The 18,005-nt window shown below is 54.1% G+C and overlaps 3 protein-coding genes across 3 annotated transcripts; 1 reads left to right on the top strand and 2 right to left on the bottom strand.

Annotated features, from left to right (window-relative positions):
- Window positions 1-554: 554 nt before the first annotated feature.
- Window positions 555-17,188, bottom strand: CNKSR1 (connector enhancer of kinase suppressor of Ras 1). Its single transcript, XM_056123088.1, has 21 exons — window positions 17,012-17,188; window positions 7,676-7,813; window positions 7,389-7,570; window positions 6,590-6,674; window positions 6,176-6,217; window positions 5,990-6,094; window positions 5,343-5,402; window positions 5,152-5,220; window positions 4,787-4,888; window positions 4,639-4,709; window positions 4,442-4,515; window positions 4,205-4,311; window positions 4,101-4,131; window positions 3,434-3,606; window positions 2,482-2,555; window positions 2,181-2,252; window positions 1,887-1,960; window positions 1,686-1,747; window positions 1,509-1,608; window positions 1,249-1,430; window positions 555-1,107 (listed from the first exon to the last, which is right to left on the bottom strand). Exons 1-21 carry the CDS (start codon window positions 17,186-17,188, stop codon window positions 838-840), a joined length of 2,250 nt encoding a protein of 749 aa, XP_055979063.1. The 3' UTR covers window positions 555-837.
- Window positions 11,229-12,776, top strand: LOC130031434 (small nuclear ribonucleoprotein E-like). The gene is made up of 2 exons (XM_056122781.1): window positions 11,229-11,274; window positions 12,487-12,776. Exons 1-2 carry the CDS (start codon window positions 11,229-11,231, stop codon window positions 12,774-12,776), a joined length of 336 nt encoding a protein of 111 aa, XP_055978756.1.
- On the bottom strand, window positions 17,054-18,002 carry ZNF593 (zinc finger protein 593). Its single transcript, XM_056123087.1, has 3 exons — window positions 17,720-18,002; window positions 17,431-17,493; window positions 17,054-17,342 (listed from the first exon to the last, which is right to left on the bottom strand). Exons 1-3 carry the CDS (start codon window positions 17,917-17,919, stop codon window positions 17,201-17,203), a joined length of 405 nt encoding a protein of 134 aa, XP_055979062.1. The 5' UTR covers window positions 17,920-18,002; the 3' UTR covers window positions 17,054-17,200.
- Between the last annotated feature and the right edge of the window lie 3 nt (window positions 18,003-18,005).

Below are 18,005 nucleotides of genomic sequence, written 5' to 3'. Positions count from 1 at the left end.
GAGAGTTGAGGGGCTGGGCAAGGGTCAGAGGTCAGAGTGCAGTGATCAAGTCAGACGGTGGTGGCACGGCCTGCAAACATACGTACGGGTTTCTACTCTGGGACTAGGAGTTGAGGTAAGAAAGGGCAAAGGAGAGAAGAGGAGGAAAAAGGACTCACCCCAAGGCCCTCCCTCCTGAAAAATACAGGAGTTAGGAAGCCCCTTCCTCACCAGTCACTCCTGCTGTCACCCCACCCTCCAGGGCCACTCACCCTGCCTCTCCATGCAAGGGTGGTCTGTTTCTCACGTGTCCCTCATTGGCAAAGGCTGGTCTGTTTCTCACGTGTCCCAGGAGGATGGGTCAAGAAGGACACTCTGGTCTCCAAAGGACCAGGAAGAGACAAGCAGGAGTAGGAGCTGCCTCTAGCCCTGGGTCAGTCATGCATCAGATTGGCAGGCACAGCCCAGGCTGGACACTCAGTGCGGTGACCAGTTTGAGACAACTTTCCACACCAAAACCCTCAGGAAGCCAGAGGCACACGGAGACTCCTTTATGGGAAACTTTATTGGACTGAAGCAGCCTTGTGTAAAGGGGCTCAGGAAGGGAGAAGGCAGACTCTGGGCAGCCTTCCTGTCCCACCTCCGGCCAGGGAGGAGACGGTGGCACCACTTCATCTCACTTAATGGCACTTGTGGCAGAGGAGCAGGAATGGCATCACCAGGCAGAAGTGGCGGAGTTTGGGGTGCCACTCTGGGCCAGCACTACTTCCAACCTAGAACACAGTCCTGGAGGCTTGGTCTTACACATATCAGAGGTGGGTGCAGAGGCAGTCCTTCGGGTAGGGGTGCTGGCCGGGGTCAGAGGTCAGGAGGTGGGACATTGCTCTCTGAGGCTGGGGGACAGAGCTGGGTGTGCTCCTCAGGATCGGAGGGCAAGGAAGGGGAAGAACATTCTCTGGAGTCCAAGGTCAGGGCTTGGGCACTGCTCTCAACCTGCGCCACTCCACAGGCCCCCAGGCCCTCTGAGTAGAGCTCCTGGTTCTGCTCCTTCCATCGCCGGAACTTCTCTCCTGTCAGTGCAGGGTCACTCAGCACCTCTTCCAGGGCCTGCAGCTCCTGTAGCTTTGCCTGTTGGGGGGATGGGGCTCAGAGCAAGGATCGTCCAGAGAGGGGCAGAGACTGGAGCTAACTCTAGAGGCCAGGGCCCATCCCCCCATACCCAGCTGAGGTGACAGCTGGCACCAGGCCATGCCCCGTGCGCCCACTGACCTTGAGAGTGCTCTGCAGAGCACGAACGCGGTGCGCCCGCTCATTGAGCTGAGGGTCTCGGTTGCGCCGCATGAAGGAGCTCCGCCACTGCTCATGAGTGAGGGGCTGCGGCTGGCCCAGCAGGGACACACCACCCTGCTTCAGGCCCCGCACTATGCCTTCCAGTGCACCTTCACTGCTGTCTGTGGGAGGGAGAGCGGAGCAGCGTGAGGGTGAGCTTAGCCCGCTCCCCATCTCATCTCCCGGACCCAGCACCCTACCTGCTGGAGGACACAAGGAGGTCCGGGGGCTGCCCTGCGCAGGGCTGGAAGCAGGGGTGGGGTCTCCAGAGGACACACTCCACATGGGTGCAGGACTGGGCTGTGGCAGGGCGAAAAGCATACGGGATTTCAGTCTGAGCCATGCCTAGCCCGTTAATAGGCGGGTCCCCGACTCACCGAGCCTGAACGGGACCCAGTCTCATCATCAGGGTCTTCTGCTTCCGTTTCACTGTAGCAATCTGGAGTGGGCAGGAACAAGCATGGTACCCCACTAAGCTTCCTTGGGTTGTTGGAGGCCAGGGAGTGGGCGGGGGCCTGTGGGCTGACAGCCCCTCCACCAGGAAAGGCAGAGGCCCCTCATGCACCTCAGGCACCCACCTTCCTCTCGGGGCATGGTGGCCCGGCCTGGGGACTGGTACTTGGAAATGCAGGTAATGAGATGACGCACCCACCTGCAGAAGAGCAAAGGGCTTACTGGGGGCCAGGGGCTTGTGCCCCATATCACCTTTCAATTGAATCCTCAGAGCCACTCTGACTTGTGGGGACTCTTTTTATTTTTATAGATGACGGCACCGAGGCCAACAGGAGGGAGAGCCCTGGCCAACAACACACAGGGAGCCAGAATTTGAGGCCAGGCTCCCTGATATCCTGCGGGGCTTGAGGGGCACTCACATGCTCAGATCTGTCAGGGTGTCAGCAGAGAAGATGAAGGGTTTATACACGTCATGGGTGAGCTGGAACACACTGTCAGGGAGCACAGGGGCCATACTCAGTACACGTGCGCGTGGGTATGTATGTGTGTGTGTGTGCGCGCGCCCGTGTGTGTGTATGTAAGTGTGTGTGTGGGGAGGGCAGAACCCCGAGGGGCTGGACTAGGAGCCCAAACACCTGCTGCGCCACCACATACATCTGTGTGTCCCCGACCTTTCCCTCTGCTGCCTACCCCACCGCCTGCCTTGCCCCCAGGACTCACTACTTTTTCTTCGGATCATGCCCACTTTCCAAACTGTAGTTGGAGACATTGATGAGCCCCTCAGCTTTCTCATCCTGAGGGGAAATCACAGGGTGAGGTTATATGGAAGACCCCACCCACCCTCTGGAGGCCCTGGATGACAGGGGTAGGAGGGAAAGGGCATGTGAGGGACACGCTAACCAGGACTCTGGGACAGAAGCGCAGGACTCTGGAGATGCTGAGCCAGGAAACGAAACATGAAAGAGAGGCCTGATCACAGCCCCCTTTGCACAGGCTGTCCTCCCTTGCTGGGGCCTTTCTCCTCCAGCTGTCACTGACCTCCCAGGTCATTTCTCTCAGGGAGCCTTCCTCTCCCCAGGTGGACTGGACCACCCTGCTGGACTCTTCCCAAGCCCCTGGACCCTGTCCTGGAGTGTGAGGACACTCCCAGGCAACCTGGACTTGCAGAAATCACCCGAGCCCTCCCTATGACCCCAGTACCCAGCTCAAAGATGGGTACATGGCAAGTACCTAAGTGTCTGTGCAATGAAGAACTGAGTGAATGAACAGCCCAAATGCCAGGGTGCACAGGAGCAGAAAAGGAAGGAGAAATGGGCAGAAGAAAGTGCCTGCCCCACCCCCCACCCCTGCCGCATCCTTTTCCAGCTGCTTCCGCATGCACAGGGCTCCTTTCTGTGCCCAGCAGGCCCCAGCTTGACAGATGCACAGCCTAGGGCCCAGGTAGGAGTGGATCTGTATCTTTTCATTTTTTTCTTTTTCTGGGGACCACACCCAGCAGTGCTCAGGGCTTACTCCTGGCGGTGCTGGGGAATCAAACTTAGGCCAGGTAAGCGCCTACCCACTATACTTTCTCTCTGGCTCTCAGGGAGTGGATCTTTTTCAGGGACAGGACTCAGGACTGTGGCCCTGAGGTGACTTACCTGCTTACCTGTATGGGGGAGGGGGTTCTCACCTGGGGCTGGCGGTACCAGTAGAGCGTGTGTCCCTTGAGCACAAACCAGCAGCGGCGCCAGCGGGGGCCCATGAAGCCCCCGGGCACCTTCCGCAGCAGCAGCCAACCATCACAGTCGGGGCGGCCCAGCTCCCGGCATGACACCCGCCGGCGGCTCAGCCGCGTCGCCACGCCTGCAGAGGCACAGCACAGGCTGAGGTGAGGGGCACAAACCCAGGCCCTGGGCCCCACGGGCATCCTAGCAGACTCTTCAGAGCACTGCTCCTCTATCAGCCCTCAGGAGCAGAGTGAAGGGAACGGGGTCTGTCTGAACCTCTCAATAGAGCTGTTTGGGGCCAGAGTGATAGCACAGTGGGCAGGGTGTTTGCCTTGCACACGGCCGACCCGGGTTCAATCTCCAGCATCCCATATGGTCCCCCAAGCACCACCAGGAGTAATTCCTGAGTGCAAAGCCAGGAGTAACCTCTGAGCATTGCTGGGTATGACCCAAAAAGCGAAAAAAAAAAAAAATCAAGCTGTTTCCAGGAGAGAATGTGTGCATCTAGCTAGTGGGATGGGTCTGGCCTTGCTTTGTCATGACTTCAAAGAGTGCCTGATCCAGGGGATCGCCTACCCCCTATACCCCACCCCACCCACCCATGCCCACTCACTCAGGTGCATCTCATACCTTTTGATTTCCTCTGACCAGGAACAGGACTCTGAAAGTTGGGGAAGAGGTCAGAGAAGGCTTTGGGCAAGCCACACCCCTCCTCATTAAGCCCCTAAGCTTACCTGGTCAGGGGTTTCTGGGAGCCCCTGGGTCTCTGCTCCCTGTGCTGGGAGCGAGGCTGAAGGAGCAGGAGAGACGGGCAGGGGTTGGGTGGCAGGGGGGATTGAATCTGTCAGGAGGCAGAAGGGAGAGGAGGGTCCATGAGTCAAATCCTGAGCCCAGTGTTGGGGGTGTGGGGTGGTCAGGTCCCTCACATGACCTGCGTGAGGTGTTTGCCCCTGCTGGGGTTTTGAAAGTACCTGTCCAAGCAGGACTGGGCCCAGGGCTTGGGTCTGAAGTCAGGTCAAAGGCAAAGACGTTTCCGGACAGGGCACTGGGGACACAGAGGAAGAGAGGGAAGCCCAAGATAAATGCTGAGGATGATGTGGTGATAGACACGTGGGCCTGGGCAGGACCATGTGGATAGTGCCACCAAGATGCCCTGGGGCTGACTTACCTGGGAGAAGGTGGAGCCGCAGCTGGAGATGGGCTCCTTGGGACCGGGGAGCCAAGGGCCAGAGGGGGAGTCTAGGGAACAATCAGAAACCAGGTGATGGAACTGACCAGAGGGCTGTCAGCAGGCTGGGAAGGAGCAGAGGTGGTACCTGAGGGGGCGTCTCTGGCACTGGGACTTTCTTCAGCACCAAGCTGACCCCGGCTGGCTCCCGAAGCAGTTCCCTCACCACATTCTCATGAGACCAGCCCACCTGGGGACAGGATTGGATGGAGCCAGGCAGAAGGTCCTGAGGTAACCCAACACCCACCCCACCAGCAGTCCCGTCTCAGCCTCACCACCTCCTCCAGGAAGCCTCCCTGGTCCTGGCACCTTGGCTCTGCTGAACCCACTGACAGCTCATGGAAGGCTCTTCCCATGACCCTGGTCTCTCCCAGGGAACCCTCCCCAGCCTGAGGCCTGAGTTCTACCCAGGACTCCTTTCCTTCCCACCACATCCCTCTCTTCCTCACTCACCACCACTTGCTCGTTGATCTGGACAATCTCGTCTCCAGGAAGGATCTGCAGCTGGGGATCAGTGGTGACCTGCTATGGGAAGTGGGAATCCGAGAAAGTGGGCATCAGAGGCCTTTTCCTGGGGCCTCCAGCTGGACTGGATGGCAGGTGAGGGGGCCTGAGGGGCTATGAGAAGGGGGCAGGGCTCTCACCTGGGTGCCCACGCGGGATACAAAGTGCAGGAAGTTGCTGGTGGTGTCGATTTCCAGACCCTGCCAAGACACAGGCAGGCTACCATCACTGAGGGGCCAGGGGTGAGGGGCCAGTGGGCAGGCCCCTGCCAGACACCAGAACTGCAGGTGGGAGGAACTGGGCCCTTGGCTGGGCCCTAGCTAGCACTTCTCCAATGTGCTGCATGGCTTTGGGCTTGGCACCACTCACTGGGTCTAATTCCCCCTCCAGTGTGGGCCCAAGGGAAGCTGGAGCCGCTGACCTCTGAAGCAGGAGAGACTAAACAACACTGACAGGAAACACAGGGCCAGGCTATGCTCTGCTCTTCCCGAATAGTCAGAGACGAGAGTGGCAATGTTTCTGTCCTCTCCCTCTCCCTTTATCTTCAGGGTTGGATCCCAAGTCTGGAATGTGTCCCCGAGATCACACCAGCTACCACCCCCGAAGGACCAGAGCAGGCTCTGAAGGACAGCAAGAGCTGTCACTGTCTCTGGACCTGTGACGCTGACCCAGCAGGTCTGCCTTGCACTGAGTGTGGGACCACGCCTCTGAGGGTGCCCAGAGCTGGTGCAGGCGCAGATGAGACTGCCGAGAGGGGAGGAGAGCGAGTGGAGGGGACGGAACTCACCAGAGGGTCATCCAGTTGCACTCGCTGGAGAACGGCTCTCTGCTCCAGCAGCTCCTCAGGGCTGAAGTTCAGAATGGTGCGGCAGATGCCTGCCACGTGGTTGCACTAGGGGAGGGAGCAGATCTAGCCTGAGCCCCTTCCACTCCTCATCGCCATCCCTAGGGCCCCCACCATGCCCCAACTCACAATCGTCAGCACTCTGTTCTCTTTCTCAGCTGCTGGGCAGTTCTGGAAACAGAGAGAGCCAGAGTTTATCATGAGAAAAAGGGGTCTGCCTTCCCCTGACGGAGGGCTGAATTCTGAGTCCTTCTGGGCCTCTCAACCCTGCCCCACCTTCCAGAACTACAAAACCTGCGAGTTTTAGCTCCAGGGACGCATGCCCTGATATCACCTGAAGTCGCCGCACATGCCTGCCCACCTCCAGGGGGTCAAACTTCATGAGTTACCCCAGCTAGCTGGGAGGCCCCTGTCCCAGCAGCTCCGTACCCAACAGCAGGCCTCTGTGCCATCTCCCTCGTCTCTGCTGATTCACAGGTTATAAAAAGCTCTGGACTGACTTGGTCTCTACAGCCCGGGCCAACCCTCGCCCAGTTCTCCTACCTCTTGCAAGACTTGGCTCAGGTTCCTGCACAACTCCTCAATCTCCTGGCAGGCGGAGAAGTCATTTAAGTGAGAAAAGAGGTACCTGGCAGGGGGAAGGACAGAGCATAGGTTAAGGAACTGTGCTTTATTTAATTGGGGGTGGGGTGGGGAACACTTGGTGGTGCTCAGGGCTTACTCCTGACTCTGTGCTCCAGAATCACTGTAGGTGGGCTTGGGGACCATAAAGGGTGCAGAGGATTGAATTGCTCTGGCCCAGGAATTATGCGTTAAAGTCATTACAAGGCCATCTGAGACTTGGGGATATTTGCTTTGGTGGGTTTAGTTTGGGGGTAAAGGAGATGCTTGATACAGCGAAAGAATTCACACAAGATTAAATTGCCAGGTGCCTAGAATGTGCCAGGACCTGCTGTGTGAAAATAGGGAAGACAGACACTTAAACACATAATTATACCAATCATAATTTCACTTTAATCACTGTGAAACGGAGGGAGCTCTGAGGGTATAACAGGGAAGGCTTCCTTGAGGAGGTGACATTTGAGTTGGAAACAGTGAGATAAGCAGCAGTCAGTGAAGGGGATAAAGAAGCTCTCTTTTTAGCATTGTTAATATGACTTATGATTACAGTTTGGGGCTTGAGGGGGAACCTAGGTGTCACAGTGTCCCTGCCCAGACTCAACTAATCTTTGACCCTAATTTACTTTCTGTGAATGAGAGTCAAGCTGTTTTCCTCTGCTGGATCCTGGAGAAGGCCAAGGACGGGAAGGTTCCCCCAAGCCCTGGGAGAAGCCTAAGATACCTCTTGAGCCAGAAGAGAAGGTTCCGGGCCTCATGTACCACCTCCACAGCTGAGCTGAGCACATCATCGGGGGGCTCGGCATAGTCCTCCAGGCGGCCTTGTACTAAGCTCTGGAAGGTCTGTGTCCCCTCCAGCAGCCCCTGGGTAAGGCTCAGCAGGTTTTCCGTCTGCAGCCCCGAGCTCTGTCCCAGAGAAGGGCAGTCACCTTTCTGGCAGCAGCCAGCCCCCCATAGGCAACTCCCAGGGGTGTGTGTGTTGGGGGGAGTTGGGGGAGTCCAATCACTTACCAGGGCCCGCAGCTGTTCTATCCCATCCAGGATGATCTCCTGGTGGCCCAGAGGCCGCACAGTCAGAGCCTCAAGGTTGCGGGGGCTGAGCTGAAGCAGGTGATCGCCAGATAGCTTCCAGTCCTCAAAAGGATAGTCCTGCAGGCAGTCATCAAGGCCTGAGGGGAGGAGCGGGGTGGCAGGGGGAAAGGACTTTGAGGACAATTCTTGCTTCTCCTTCCCATCTGTTCCTGACAGCAATCCTGAGATCCAGGCTATGGGTCCCCAAGACCCATTTCACAAATGAGGCTACTCAGTTAATAGGAGAGTAGGGTAGTGGAGAGAACCCACAGGGCTGGCATGTGTTTGATCGCTGGCACTGCACGTTTTCCAGGGCACCAAGCATCCCCCATCAACATCAGATGGGGGCCAGGAATGGTAAAGCATAAGCCTAACCTGTATGAGTCCTGTGTTTGATCTTCAGCACCACCAAAAACACAAAAAAGATTAGTCCATGGCTCTCAAATGTGGATCTACAGAGGCAACTTCAATGCACTTGCTAGGAACATGAATTCTTTTTTGGAGGGCCACACTCTGCAGTGCTCAGAGCTTACTCCTGACTCTTCGTTTAGGGATCATTCCTGGTGGGGCTCAGGGGATCACATCAGGTTCTGGGAAAGTAAACCCAGATTGGCTGCTGCAAGGAAAGTACCTTACCGACTGCGCTATCTCTCCAGCCCCAGGAATAAAATTCTTTAAAAAAAATTTTTTTTTAGTTTTCTCCCACACCCATGCTGTGCTCAGGGTTTACTTCTGGCTCTGCACTCAGGGATCACTCCTGGTGGGCTCAAGGAACCATATGAGGTGCTGGGGATTGAGCCCAAGTCAACGGCATGCCAGGCAAGTTCCCGGCATGCCCACTGTACTATTGCTTCAGTCCCCCAGGAATACAAATTTTTCTTTTTTTAAAAAAATTGAATCATCGTGAGATATAGTTACAAAGCTATATGTTGGGTTTCAGTCATTCAATGTTCCAAAATACGCATCGCTCCACTGTGCACATTTCCCACCACCAATGTCCCCAGTTTCCCTCCTGCCACCCCCTCCTCCCCAGCCTGTCTCTAGAGCAGGCACTTGCCTTCTATATGCCTCTTTCCTTCTCTTCTTTCTCTCTCCCACCCCTTTTGAGGTTTGCAATACAGAAGGAATACAAATTCTTCACCATACCTCACACCTGTTGATTCAGAACTCACGGGCAAGGCCCATAATCTGTGTTTTAACAACTCCCCCAGCTGTTCTGCTGCTCGGTGAAGCATCAAAGAACTACCAATATGAGAATTAAGGGTCAGGGTTTTAGAGTCAGAGAGACTTGAATACTAACCTTTGAGCAGAGATCTCAGTTTCTTCACCCGTAAAATGAAGACAATAATGCACCCCCCGCCAATCATGCGTGTACTAAATAACACAATACATTACAAGCACATGGCTCTTTGCCTGGTTTAGTACAGATGGTCAGTAACAACCATTTTATTATTCCCAAGTCTTCACCATGATCTACAAGGCCCTGTTTGATTAGGCCACCACCTGCCTCTCCAGTTCATCTGAGGGCTCTCAGACTCCAGGTACCAACTCCAGGTGCTTCGGGACACTCTTGTCTCAGCATCCAAGCATATGCTTTACCTTCTGCCTGTGAAATCTTCCCAGCTCCTTCACTGCTTCTTATACTCCCAACAAGTCCCCAAGAGCTAGGCTGGGCTCTCTCTCACTCCCCCTTGCACACTGTGCCTCTGCCACCCTCTACCTGAGGACCAGTGCAGTAGACACAACAGAAGAAAAGTCTACTGAGGGAGCTTTTAGTACAGCAAGTAGGGCATTTGCCTTGCACGCGGCTTACACGGGTTTGATCCCCAGCATCCCATAGAGACCCCCAAGCACCACCAGGAGTAATTCCTGAGTGCAGAGCCAGGAATGATCCCTGATCTGTAACCCAAAAAAGCCAAAAGGAAAAAAAAAATCTACTGAATATTTATGAAGTGGCTGAACTTTATTTTTGTTTTAAATTTGTATTGATTTTTTGCTTTTGGGGTCACACCCGAGGATGCACAGGGGTTATTCCTGGCTCTGCACTCAGGAATTACCCCTGGAGGTGCTCAGGGAACTATATGGGATGCTGGGAATTAAACCCGGGTCAGCCATGTGAAAGGCAAATGCCCTCCCCGCTGTGCTATCGCTCCAGCCCTGAAGTGGCCGAACTTTAAGGGCTTTGTGGATAATAATACATTTCATCCTCACTGCTAGGAGTTAGGGACTATTGTTATCCCCATTTTACAGATGGGAAAACTGATATAAGGTTAAGTAGACTGTTCACTGGGTTGTTTTTGTGCCACACCTGGCAGTGCTCAGGGGATCCACAATGCCAGGGACTGAACAGAGGCCTCCCACACACAAAACATGTCCTCTAGCCCTTTGAATTATTTCTTTGGCTCAAACTGTTAACTTTTTTTTTTCTATGCCAGGGATCAAACTCAGGGTATCAGGAATGCAAAGCAATTGCTCTGACACTAAGTTACATCCCAGGCCCCTTGCTCCCTCTTCGGAGGAATTCCTCCCTTCCCAAGTCAGGTTCCTTCACTGGGAATGGATGTGTGATCAAGAGCTTCCCCCATTTTCCCTATGGGCCCTGAAGAGCATTGGAATGGGAGTCTGCCAACCTGCTACTCCATAGCTTTGGATGCTCAAGCAACGCCTTTCTCAAATATAACACTCTGTGGCTCTGCTGCTCCCTCTTAAAAGGGCCCCACACTGAGTGGGGCACCTAGGCACCTGCCAGCGTGGCCTCATTTTCTCTACAAGTACAGCCACCCCTCATTCCGTGGGGAGGGAAAGCAGGCCACATAGCTGGTACGGGCTGGCACCCACCCAAATCCCTGCTCTCACCAGGCTGCTCACCCGAGCTAGTTCTGGCAGACTTCTGCTGTCCCTGGGGAGGAATGCCCTCCCAGCTGCTGGTCAGGTCCGGGGACCTTAAGTAGATACAATCTGAGCTCACAGCATCTCTTTCGGAGGCCCCCAGGGTAAATCTGTTCTAAGACCCCCGCTTTTGAGGCTTGGAGTTCTAGCTGTCTCACTGGGAGCCTGGGCTCCACGGAAGGTCCAGTTTTGAGGTTTGGGTACAGCCATTCCTGGGCCGGGGAGTCTGAGCCTGTTTCCAAAACATGAGTTTAATAACCCACTGGGCCCCGGGGCAGAGGAAGATGAAGGCGATTAAGTGGGCGTGGGCCCCTCTGTTTTCATTGCGCAACTGCTCCCTCCCTACGCCACCCTGTGAACTTCTGGAGATGCTGGGGTGATGGGACACCCCCATCTGGGTCCTCAGGGAGGACTTTTCTCTCTTCTGAGCACCATGACAGGCGCTTACTAACATTTGTTGCTGACCAACCAACTGATAAAGTCGCCAGGTCCATTTTCCTTTTCCTCTGCCCGTCCCAGCTTCGCTCCAGCCCAGCTCCGCACGACCCACCCACCTCTCAGCCAAGCTGCCACCTTCGTGGGGGTCCAGGTCGCGACCGGCTCCATGGCCAAGTTCTCCGGCGGGCTGGGCGCCGTTCCGTCCCGCCGGCGTAGGAATTTCCGCTCCCAGAGCCCAGCCTGGGCGGGTCCGGGTCGGGCCCTGGGCGGAGCCACCGCTCTACCTGGGCTCACGTCACTGGCCAGGTGAGGTCGGCAACCAGCCATTGGCCCAACACCTGTCCGTCTCCTGTCCCACCCTCATGCATCCCAACGGAGCGGAGCAGCCTCGCCCCTGGGCGGCACCATTCGTGGGTGACCCAGGCGACCTCAGAGACAAACTGGGGTCCCAGGACTAGCCTAAAGTGACAGTGCAGAACTCTGACTTTGAGGCTCCTCAAAAGGGGGGCCACCAGGCCCAGATATAGTACAGGGGTTAAGGAACTTGCTCTCTATGCAGCCGACCAGGGTTGGATCTCCTGCCCCCACGCTCTACTCTCATCCTCAATAGAGCCAGGAGTAACCCCAAAACACCGCGGGGTGTGGCCAAAAACCCCAAGGGCCCCCTAACCCCCAAAAGGAAGCCACAGAGCAGTGAATGCAGCAGCAAAGAGTAGAGCTTAGGGAGCTGGAGGGAGGGGCGGAGGGGGGGTTGGGGGGGTGGGGAACAAACCCAGCACAGCTGCAACAGCTTAGCTGTGTGAGCAGTGCTCTGCCGGGCTCCAGAGTATTTGTCACTATTTCGGGCTGCACTAGAGAGTACCCAAGGTAGCAGCTTCCAACCAGGGCTTCCAGTCTCTGTGATTCTGCATGGTGATCCTTCTGGCAGTCTGGTGAGGCCTACAGAAGACTTTCTCAGAAGACTTACTAGTCAACTGGTTTGGTTTTTGGGGGCCACAACCAGTAGTGCTGGGAGTTTGCTCCTGGTGGTGCTGGGGGTGTGTTCACTCTGGGAATACCACATGGAGGGCACCTGCTCTGCCTGTAAAGCTATCTTCCTGGCCCTCAATATTTAAGTATGAGTTTATGGTACAGTAATATGTCTATTGATATTAGACTAGTAACATAAATCCTTCTTCCCTAACATCAGTGTGCTGTCATTCTGCTTTAACTCAGTTGCCACTGAGGGGTTACTCCCGGCCATGTTGGGGAACCATATGCGGTACCAGGAATCAAACCCTTATACTATGTCTCCAGCCCCCAAACTAAGGATCAGGTGATACCCTGAATTCTGAGCTGCTAATTAAGAGACTATCTGGAACAATGTCTGACACATCCTGAGTGTTTGCAGTTATCTAATATTGTTGTCAGGTGGTCTCCATGAGCTTCCATCAAGGTGCACTGTGGCCAGGGCTATGGTGCAAAACTGCCGAAGGTGACAGTGCAACCCATCAACCTCATCTTCAGATACTTGCAAAACAGATCTCAGATCCAGGTGTGGCTTTCTGAGCAAGTAAATATGTGGGTAGAGGGCTGTATCATTGATTTTAATGAGTATATGAACCTCATACTAGATGATGCAGAAGAGATTCATTCAAAAACAAAGTCAAGGAAACAGCTAGGTCAGATCATGCTAAAAGGAGATATTTCTCTGTTCCAAGGTATCTCCAACTAGAAATGATTGGTGAAGTGAGAAATTGTTGAGAAGACACTGTAGTTTGTTTTTTAGGTGTTTTTTTTTTGTGTGTGTGTGTGTGTGTGTGTGTATAGGGAGGGGGCAATTAGTCTTAAAACATTTGTTTTAACTATTACCAAATGCTGATAAATGCTAGGGAACTGTTTCATTTATCATTATCCCAGGACACAGAACTGCCAGGAATTTGGATTCTGTCTCAATTGTTATGTGAGTCCAACTGTTACACCTCTCTGAACCTTTTCCTCTAAAAGAGGAACACCTAGACCTCAGTGCTATAAGGATAGCCTTTAAATATCTTGAACTCTATAGCATGTTAGATTATTGGTTTAATTTAATTGTTTTGATTCAAGAAGACCTTCCCAGACTCCAGGCTTTGTGTTACCTAATTCAGAATCATTGCCAGTGTCACAGGACCCAGCCTTCAAAGCCTACTGCCATCTTTCCCATAGACCAAGAGGCCAAAAGTCTGAATTGGAAGGCTGAAAAAATAGCTCAAGAGGCTTTGCATGCAAGAGGGCTCTGGGGTTTAATCCCAGCCACCACATGGTTCCCAAAGCACCTCCAGAAGTGACCCCAAAGCAAAGCCAGGAGTAGCCCCTGAACCCCACCAAATATATTACCCCCACCCAAACAAAACTAAAAATACTCCAAATTGAATTCAGCCTACAGATGTCTCTGTAGTGTTCAGTCATTATTTTGTATATAAATTGGATTCTCTGGCATTTAGCCAGCTCTGGAGAGCCTATCCAGTCGTCAAACACGAGTCCACTTTATCCGGCTACTCCCATCAAGAGTCTCAGCAGGTCTTGCATCCTCATTGTCAACTATCAGACTCTAAATACAGGCTGCGTTTCCTTGACTGCCTCCCATTCTCATACCTTGTACTATATCCTTCCAGCACAGTCCACCATACTGTCCTCCTCTAATACTTTGCTTCTTCCTGCAACAGCCCCCTGTAACTCTCCAGGGAAGTCCAGGACAGACCTGTTCCCACCAACCTGATCTCATCAAACATTTTTCTGTGCTGGTACAAGATTTAATGGTGAAAACCCAGCCAGCCAGCTTCTGCCCTCCTTGAATACTCAGTTCTGCAGGGGAGAAAGACAAGAGCTTGCCACTTAACTCTGCTAAGGGGAGTGGGGCCCAACAATCACAAGCCTCTACACTGCCCCAGCACCTGGCAGGTGAGGAGTCAGCAAATGCTACTGGAAGATTGGGAGAATGGTTTTCAGTTTTATTTCTCCATATTTGCTGTAAAAATGTTATGGGGATGGAGTGATAGTAGAGATGGTAGGGCATTTGCCTTGCACATGACCTACCCCAGGCTTGATCCCTGGCATCCCACAGAGTCCCCCAGGCACTGCCAGGAGTGATCCCTGAGTGCAGAGTCAGGAGTAACCCCTGTGCATCGCCAGGTGTGACCCAAAAGCAAAAAAAAAAAAAAAAAAAAAAAAGGCTATCCCCTACTCCCATGTCCCTATTCCACTCCCCATTGGGTTACTATCAAGTTTTGGGTGTTTTTCCATTTTCTATATACTCTACATATTATTCTGCACATCTGTTCCCTTTTTCTTTTCATTTTTGATATATCTAATACCAAATGGCATAATACATGTAAAGTGCTTAGAATAATGTGCATTATGCCTGGCAGCCAGCTACTATTTGTCTATTTCAGCACATCACACAGCTTTTTCTCTCCCCACAACTTGATGCTGGGGCTCTGGAAGGGCCTCATACATGCCTGACCTTTGTTCAGCCATTGACCTACATTCCCAGCCTACATAACTTCCTTAATCAGCATATGCAGATCACCTGTTATTGCTGTCCCCAAGGGTAGAGAAGTCCCTGCTGGAACTCCATGTTAGGTTAAGAGGTGAAACATGGCAGATTGAGAGTACACAGTGGGTAGGGCACTTGCCTTGCATTTAGATCCTCAGCATCCCATACAGTCCCCCATGCATCGCCAGTAGTAATCCCTGAGCTTAGAGCCAGGAGTAAGCCTTGAGTACAGTCAGGTGTGGCCCAAAACAAACAAGAGGTGAAATATGAGAACCAGGAGGCATCTCATAGGACTACAGCACACACTTTGCTTGCAGGAGCCCCAGGTTTGATACCTGATACTTTATCACATGCAACCCCCGCCCACCACCACCAAAGAACTTCTGTGAGTAATCCTCACGCATTCTAGTAGCTTGCGAGCAGCAATGGGTGTGGCCCCAAAATAAAAGATGCTCCAAGGTATAGATGGTTGACCTTACAGAATATAGATAAATGAAGAAGTTTGGAGAGAAGGGCTAAAAAGGTACCCTTCTAATACTTGCTGAGAGTCACTGGGACATTCAACAGAGATGGTGATAGGACCAGGCCAGGCTGGAGAACCCCACCTGACTCCCACTGACTGCTGCTAGGCAAGGTCTCCTTGTATCTCCAGCCTCACCACTGGTGTGTGGGGGAGGCGCTGCTCAGGCCTGATGCTGATCTCTTCTGACAGCTGCTCCTGAGGCCAGCAGGGCGGGGAGGGCGGGTAGGAGGGACCAGATTTAAAGGTTCAGCTGTCCCGCCCATGCCAGACCTGGAAGGGCAGTCACTGGTGAGCATCCTGAGGCTGCCGCTCTCACGCTGACGAGCAGCCAGGCACCTTTGTGGCTCAACTCTGCTTCTTTCTACCAGGAACATCTCGTCCTCATTCCTTCTAGCCAGAAGACTTGTGGCACCCACCATGCGATTTCGATGCTTCACTCCTGGCTACTACCGTTTACTCCAGGTAAGTACCTCTAAATAAGGTTGGAAAGAGATGGTTTGGGGGTTGCATGCATGCTTTGCATGCAACCGATCATGCACTGCATATGGTCCTCCGAGTATTGCCAGGAGTAACCCCTGAGCACAACTGGGTATGGATCCAAAACAAAAAAAAATAAGTATCCCTGGGGCTGTAGAGATAGTACAGGGCATGTCACTTGCCTTGTGCACAACTGAACCGCGTTCAATCCATGGCACACTGCTTGATCCTGCACAGGAGTAAGCCCTGAGCACAGCTGGGTGTGCCCCCAAACCGAACAAAACCCACTAAGTATCCGTCACTGTCCCTGTCCTCCCGTTGTTCATCGATTTGGCCTAGCGGGCCTAGTAACATCTCCATCATGAGACTTGTTGTTACTGTGTTTGGCATATTGAATACATCACGGGGAGCTTGACAGGCTTTGCCGTGCGGGCGAGACTCTCAGTGGCTTGCCAGGCTCTCCAAGAGGGGTGGAGAAATCGAACTTGGGTCGGCCATGTTGGCTGAGTGAAAGGCAAACGCCCTACCTGCTGTGCTATAGCTCCAGCCCCAAGTCTTTTTTTTTTAAAGTAATTTTATTGGATTTTTTTGTTTTGTTTTTTGGGTCACACCCGGCTATGCTCAGGGGTTACTCCTGGCTCTGCATTCAGGAATTACTCCTGGTGCTGCCTGGGGGAATTTCTTACGGGGTGCTGGGGATCGAAACCGGGTCAGCCGCGTGCAAGGCAAACGCCCTACCCGTTGTGCTATTGCTCCAGCCCCCTCCCTAAGTTTTCTTGCATGGGCTCTTCCCTCCCCCTATAGGGAGGGACTGGTGCCCCACAATAGCAAGGCTGCCACATTCTCTGCCGCCTGAACAGTCAAGGCCCAAATGGGCAGTGAAGCGAGAGGGATTGGGGTGGCCTCTCCCTGGGGCACAGTGGTGTCCACATCTCCTTCGCAAAGCCTGTACCTTTAACCCTTTCCCACCTCCCACTCCACTGAAGTATCAACTGACTTCTGGGGGTGACTCTGTGTTCCCCCAGATGCAAGTAGACGGGGAGCTAAAGGCAGAGCCCCGGCGCCCACTGGCTGGCCTGACGGCTACACTGCTGGCTGTGCTTGGGCTGAGTAGCTCCTGCTATGCCGTCTGGAAGATGATGGAGCAGCAGCGGCAGTCACAGGCCCACGGCGAATCTGGGCTCTGGTGGTAGGTGATTCGGAGGGCTGAGTCTGGGGAGCCCCCTTCTTTTCTTAAGTCGGTCTCTATCCTGTCTTTATCATAAACAGAATGGTATCAGCCTGATTCTACTTCCCTCCCCACTATCCCCACTGTACTTGGGCTCCCCTAGAGCCCCCAGTTCAGATGTTTCAGATGTCATGACCCCTGAGGTAAGAAAAGGAAGCAGTTCCAAAGCTGGGGCTTGTGGGGATTAAACCCCCTTGGGACCTGTACCCAGAAGTCCAGGGAGCTGGAGTTTTCAGTCAGAAGCAAACCTTCTTCACCCAGTTCCTTTATTGGTGGGGAAGGCACCCAGAAAAGGATCCATTCTCCGAATCCAGGGTCAAAAGAACTTGACAATCTCTCCCAGCCCTTGCACCCCTGTCCATGGGCAGCTCCTCTGCTGTGCATCCTCAGGCGATGTCAGGCAGATGTGTCCATCTCAGGAATATCAGTGGACACGTCTGTGGGCACGGCCAGCCGCTGGGGGGGCACATAGGAGCCCATACCCGCTGCCCTTTCGGCCTCCTCTTGACTGTAGGGCTCCACGCTCAGCTGCTTCAGCCTACAAGAAAGAAGAATAGGAGTCGGAAGCTGACCAGATGACAGCCCTGCCCATCCCCATCCATTTATCCTCTCCTTCTCCTACATACCTTTTCTTGTGGTCTTTGGATCGAAAGTGGGTCCTCAGGTTGGCAGAATCGATGAAGTACCTCCTGCAGGGATGGGTGGTAAGCAGAGTGAGGAGGTGAGGTCCCTTGGGTGTGCCCATCTCCCCATCATCATCTCACTGAACTCCCTGATGACACGCCCCAGCCAGAAGGGATGGGAGGTGGGCAGAACCCTAGGGTCCCAGGAGAGCAGACCCCGCGCGGCCCGGGACCCGGACGTCACATCCCGAGTCCGTACCGCTGCCCCTTCTCTGGCCGGGCCGGAACTCACGCGCAGGCCAGACAGCGATGCAGGCCGCCCCCTGGCAGGTCCGGGTCGGGCGCGGCGGCCGGGTCAGGCTGGGTTCGTGCAGGAGCCTGAGGCCGCAGCTCGCGGTGAATCTCGTCCAGGTCCGGCCGCCGCCGCTTCGCCTTCATCTGGCGGGCCAGGGAGTGTGCTCGGTGCCCTCCAGTGCGGCGGGAGCGACCCATGACCTAGAGCACCCGGCCAGGGATCCACAAACCAGCAGCGAACACACGTGCACACGCTTCCGTGGTCTCCGATTGCGTCACGAGAC

This window comes from Sorex fumeus, unplaced genomic scaffold (genome assembly GCF_029834395.1).
Source record: "Sorex fumeus unplaced genomic scaffold, SorFum_2.1 ptg000047l, whole genome shotgun sequence".
Taxonomy (NCBI): Eukaryota; Metazoa; Chordata; class Mammalia; order Eulipotyphla; family Soricidae; genus Sorex; species Sorex fumeus.
The sequence above is the reverse complement of the archived record's forward strand: the minus strand, read 5'-3'. Positions and strand labels throughout refer to the sequence as shown.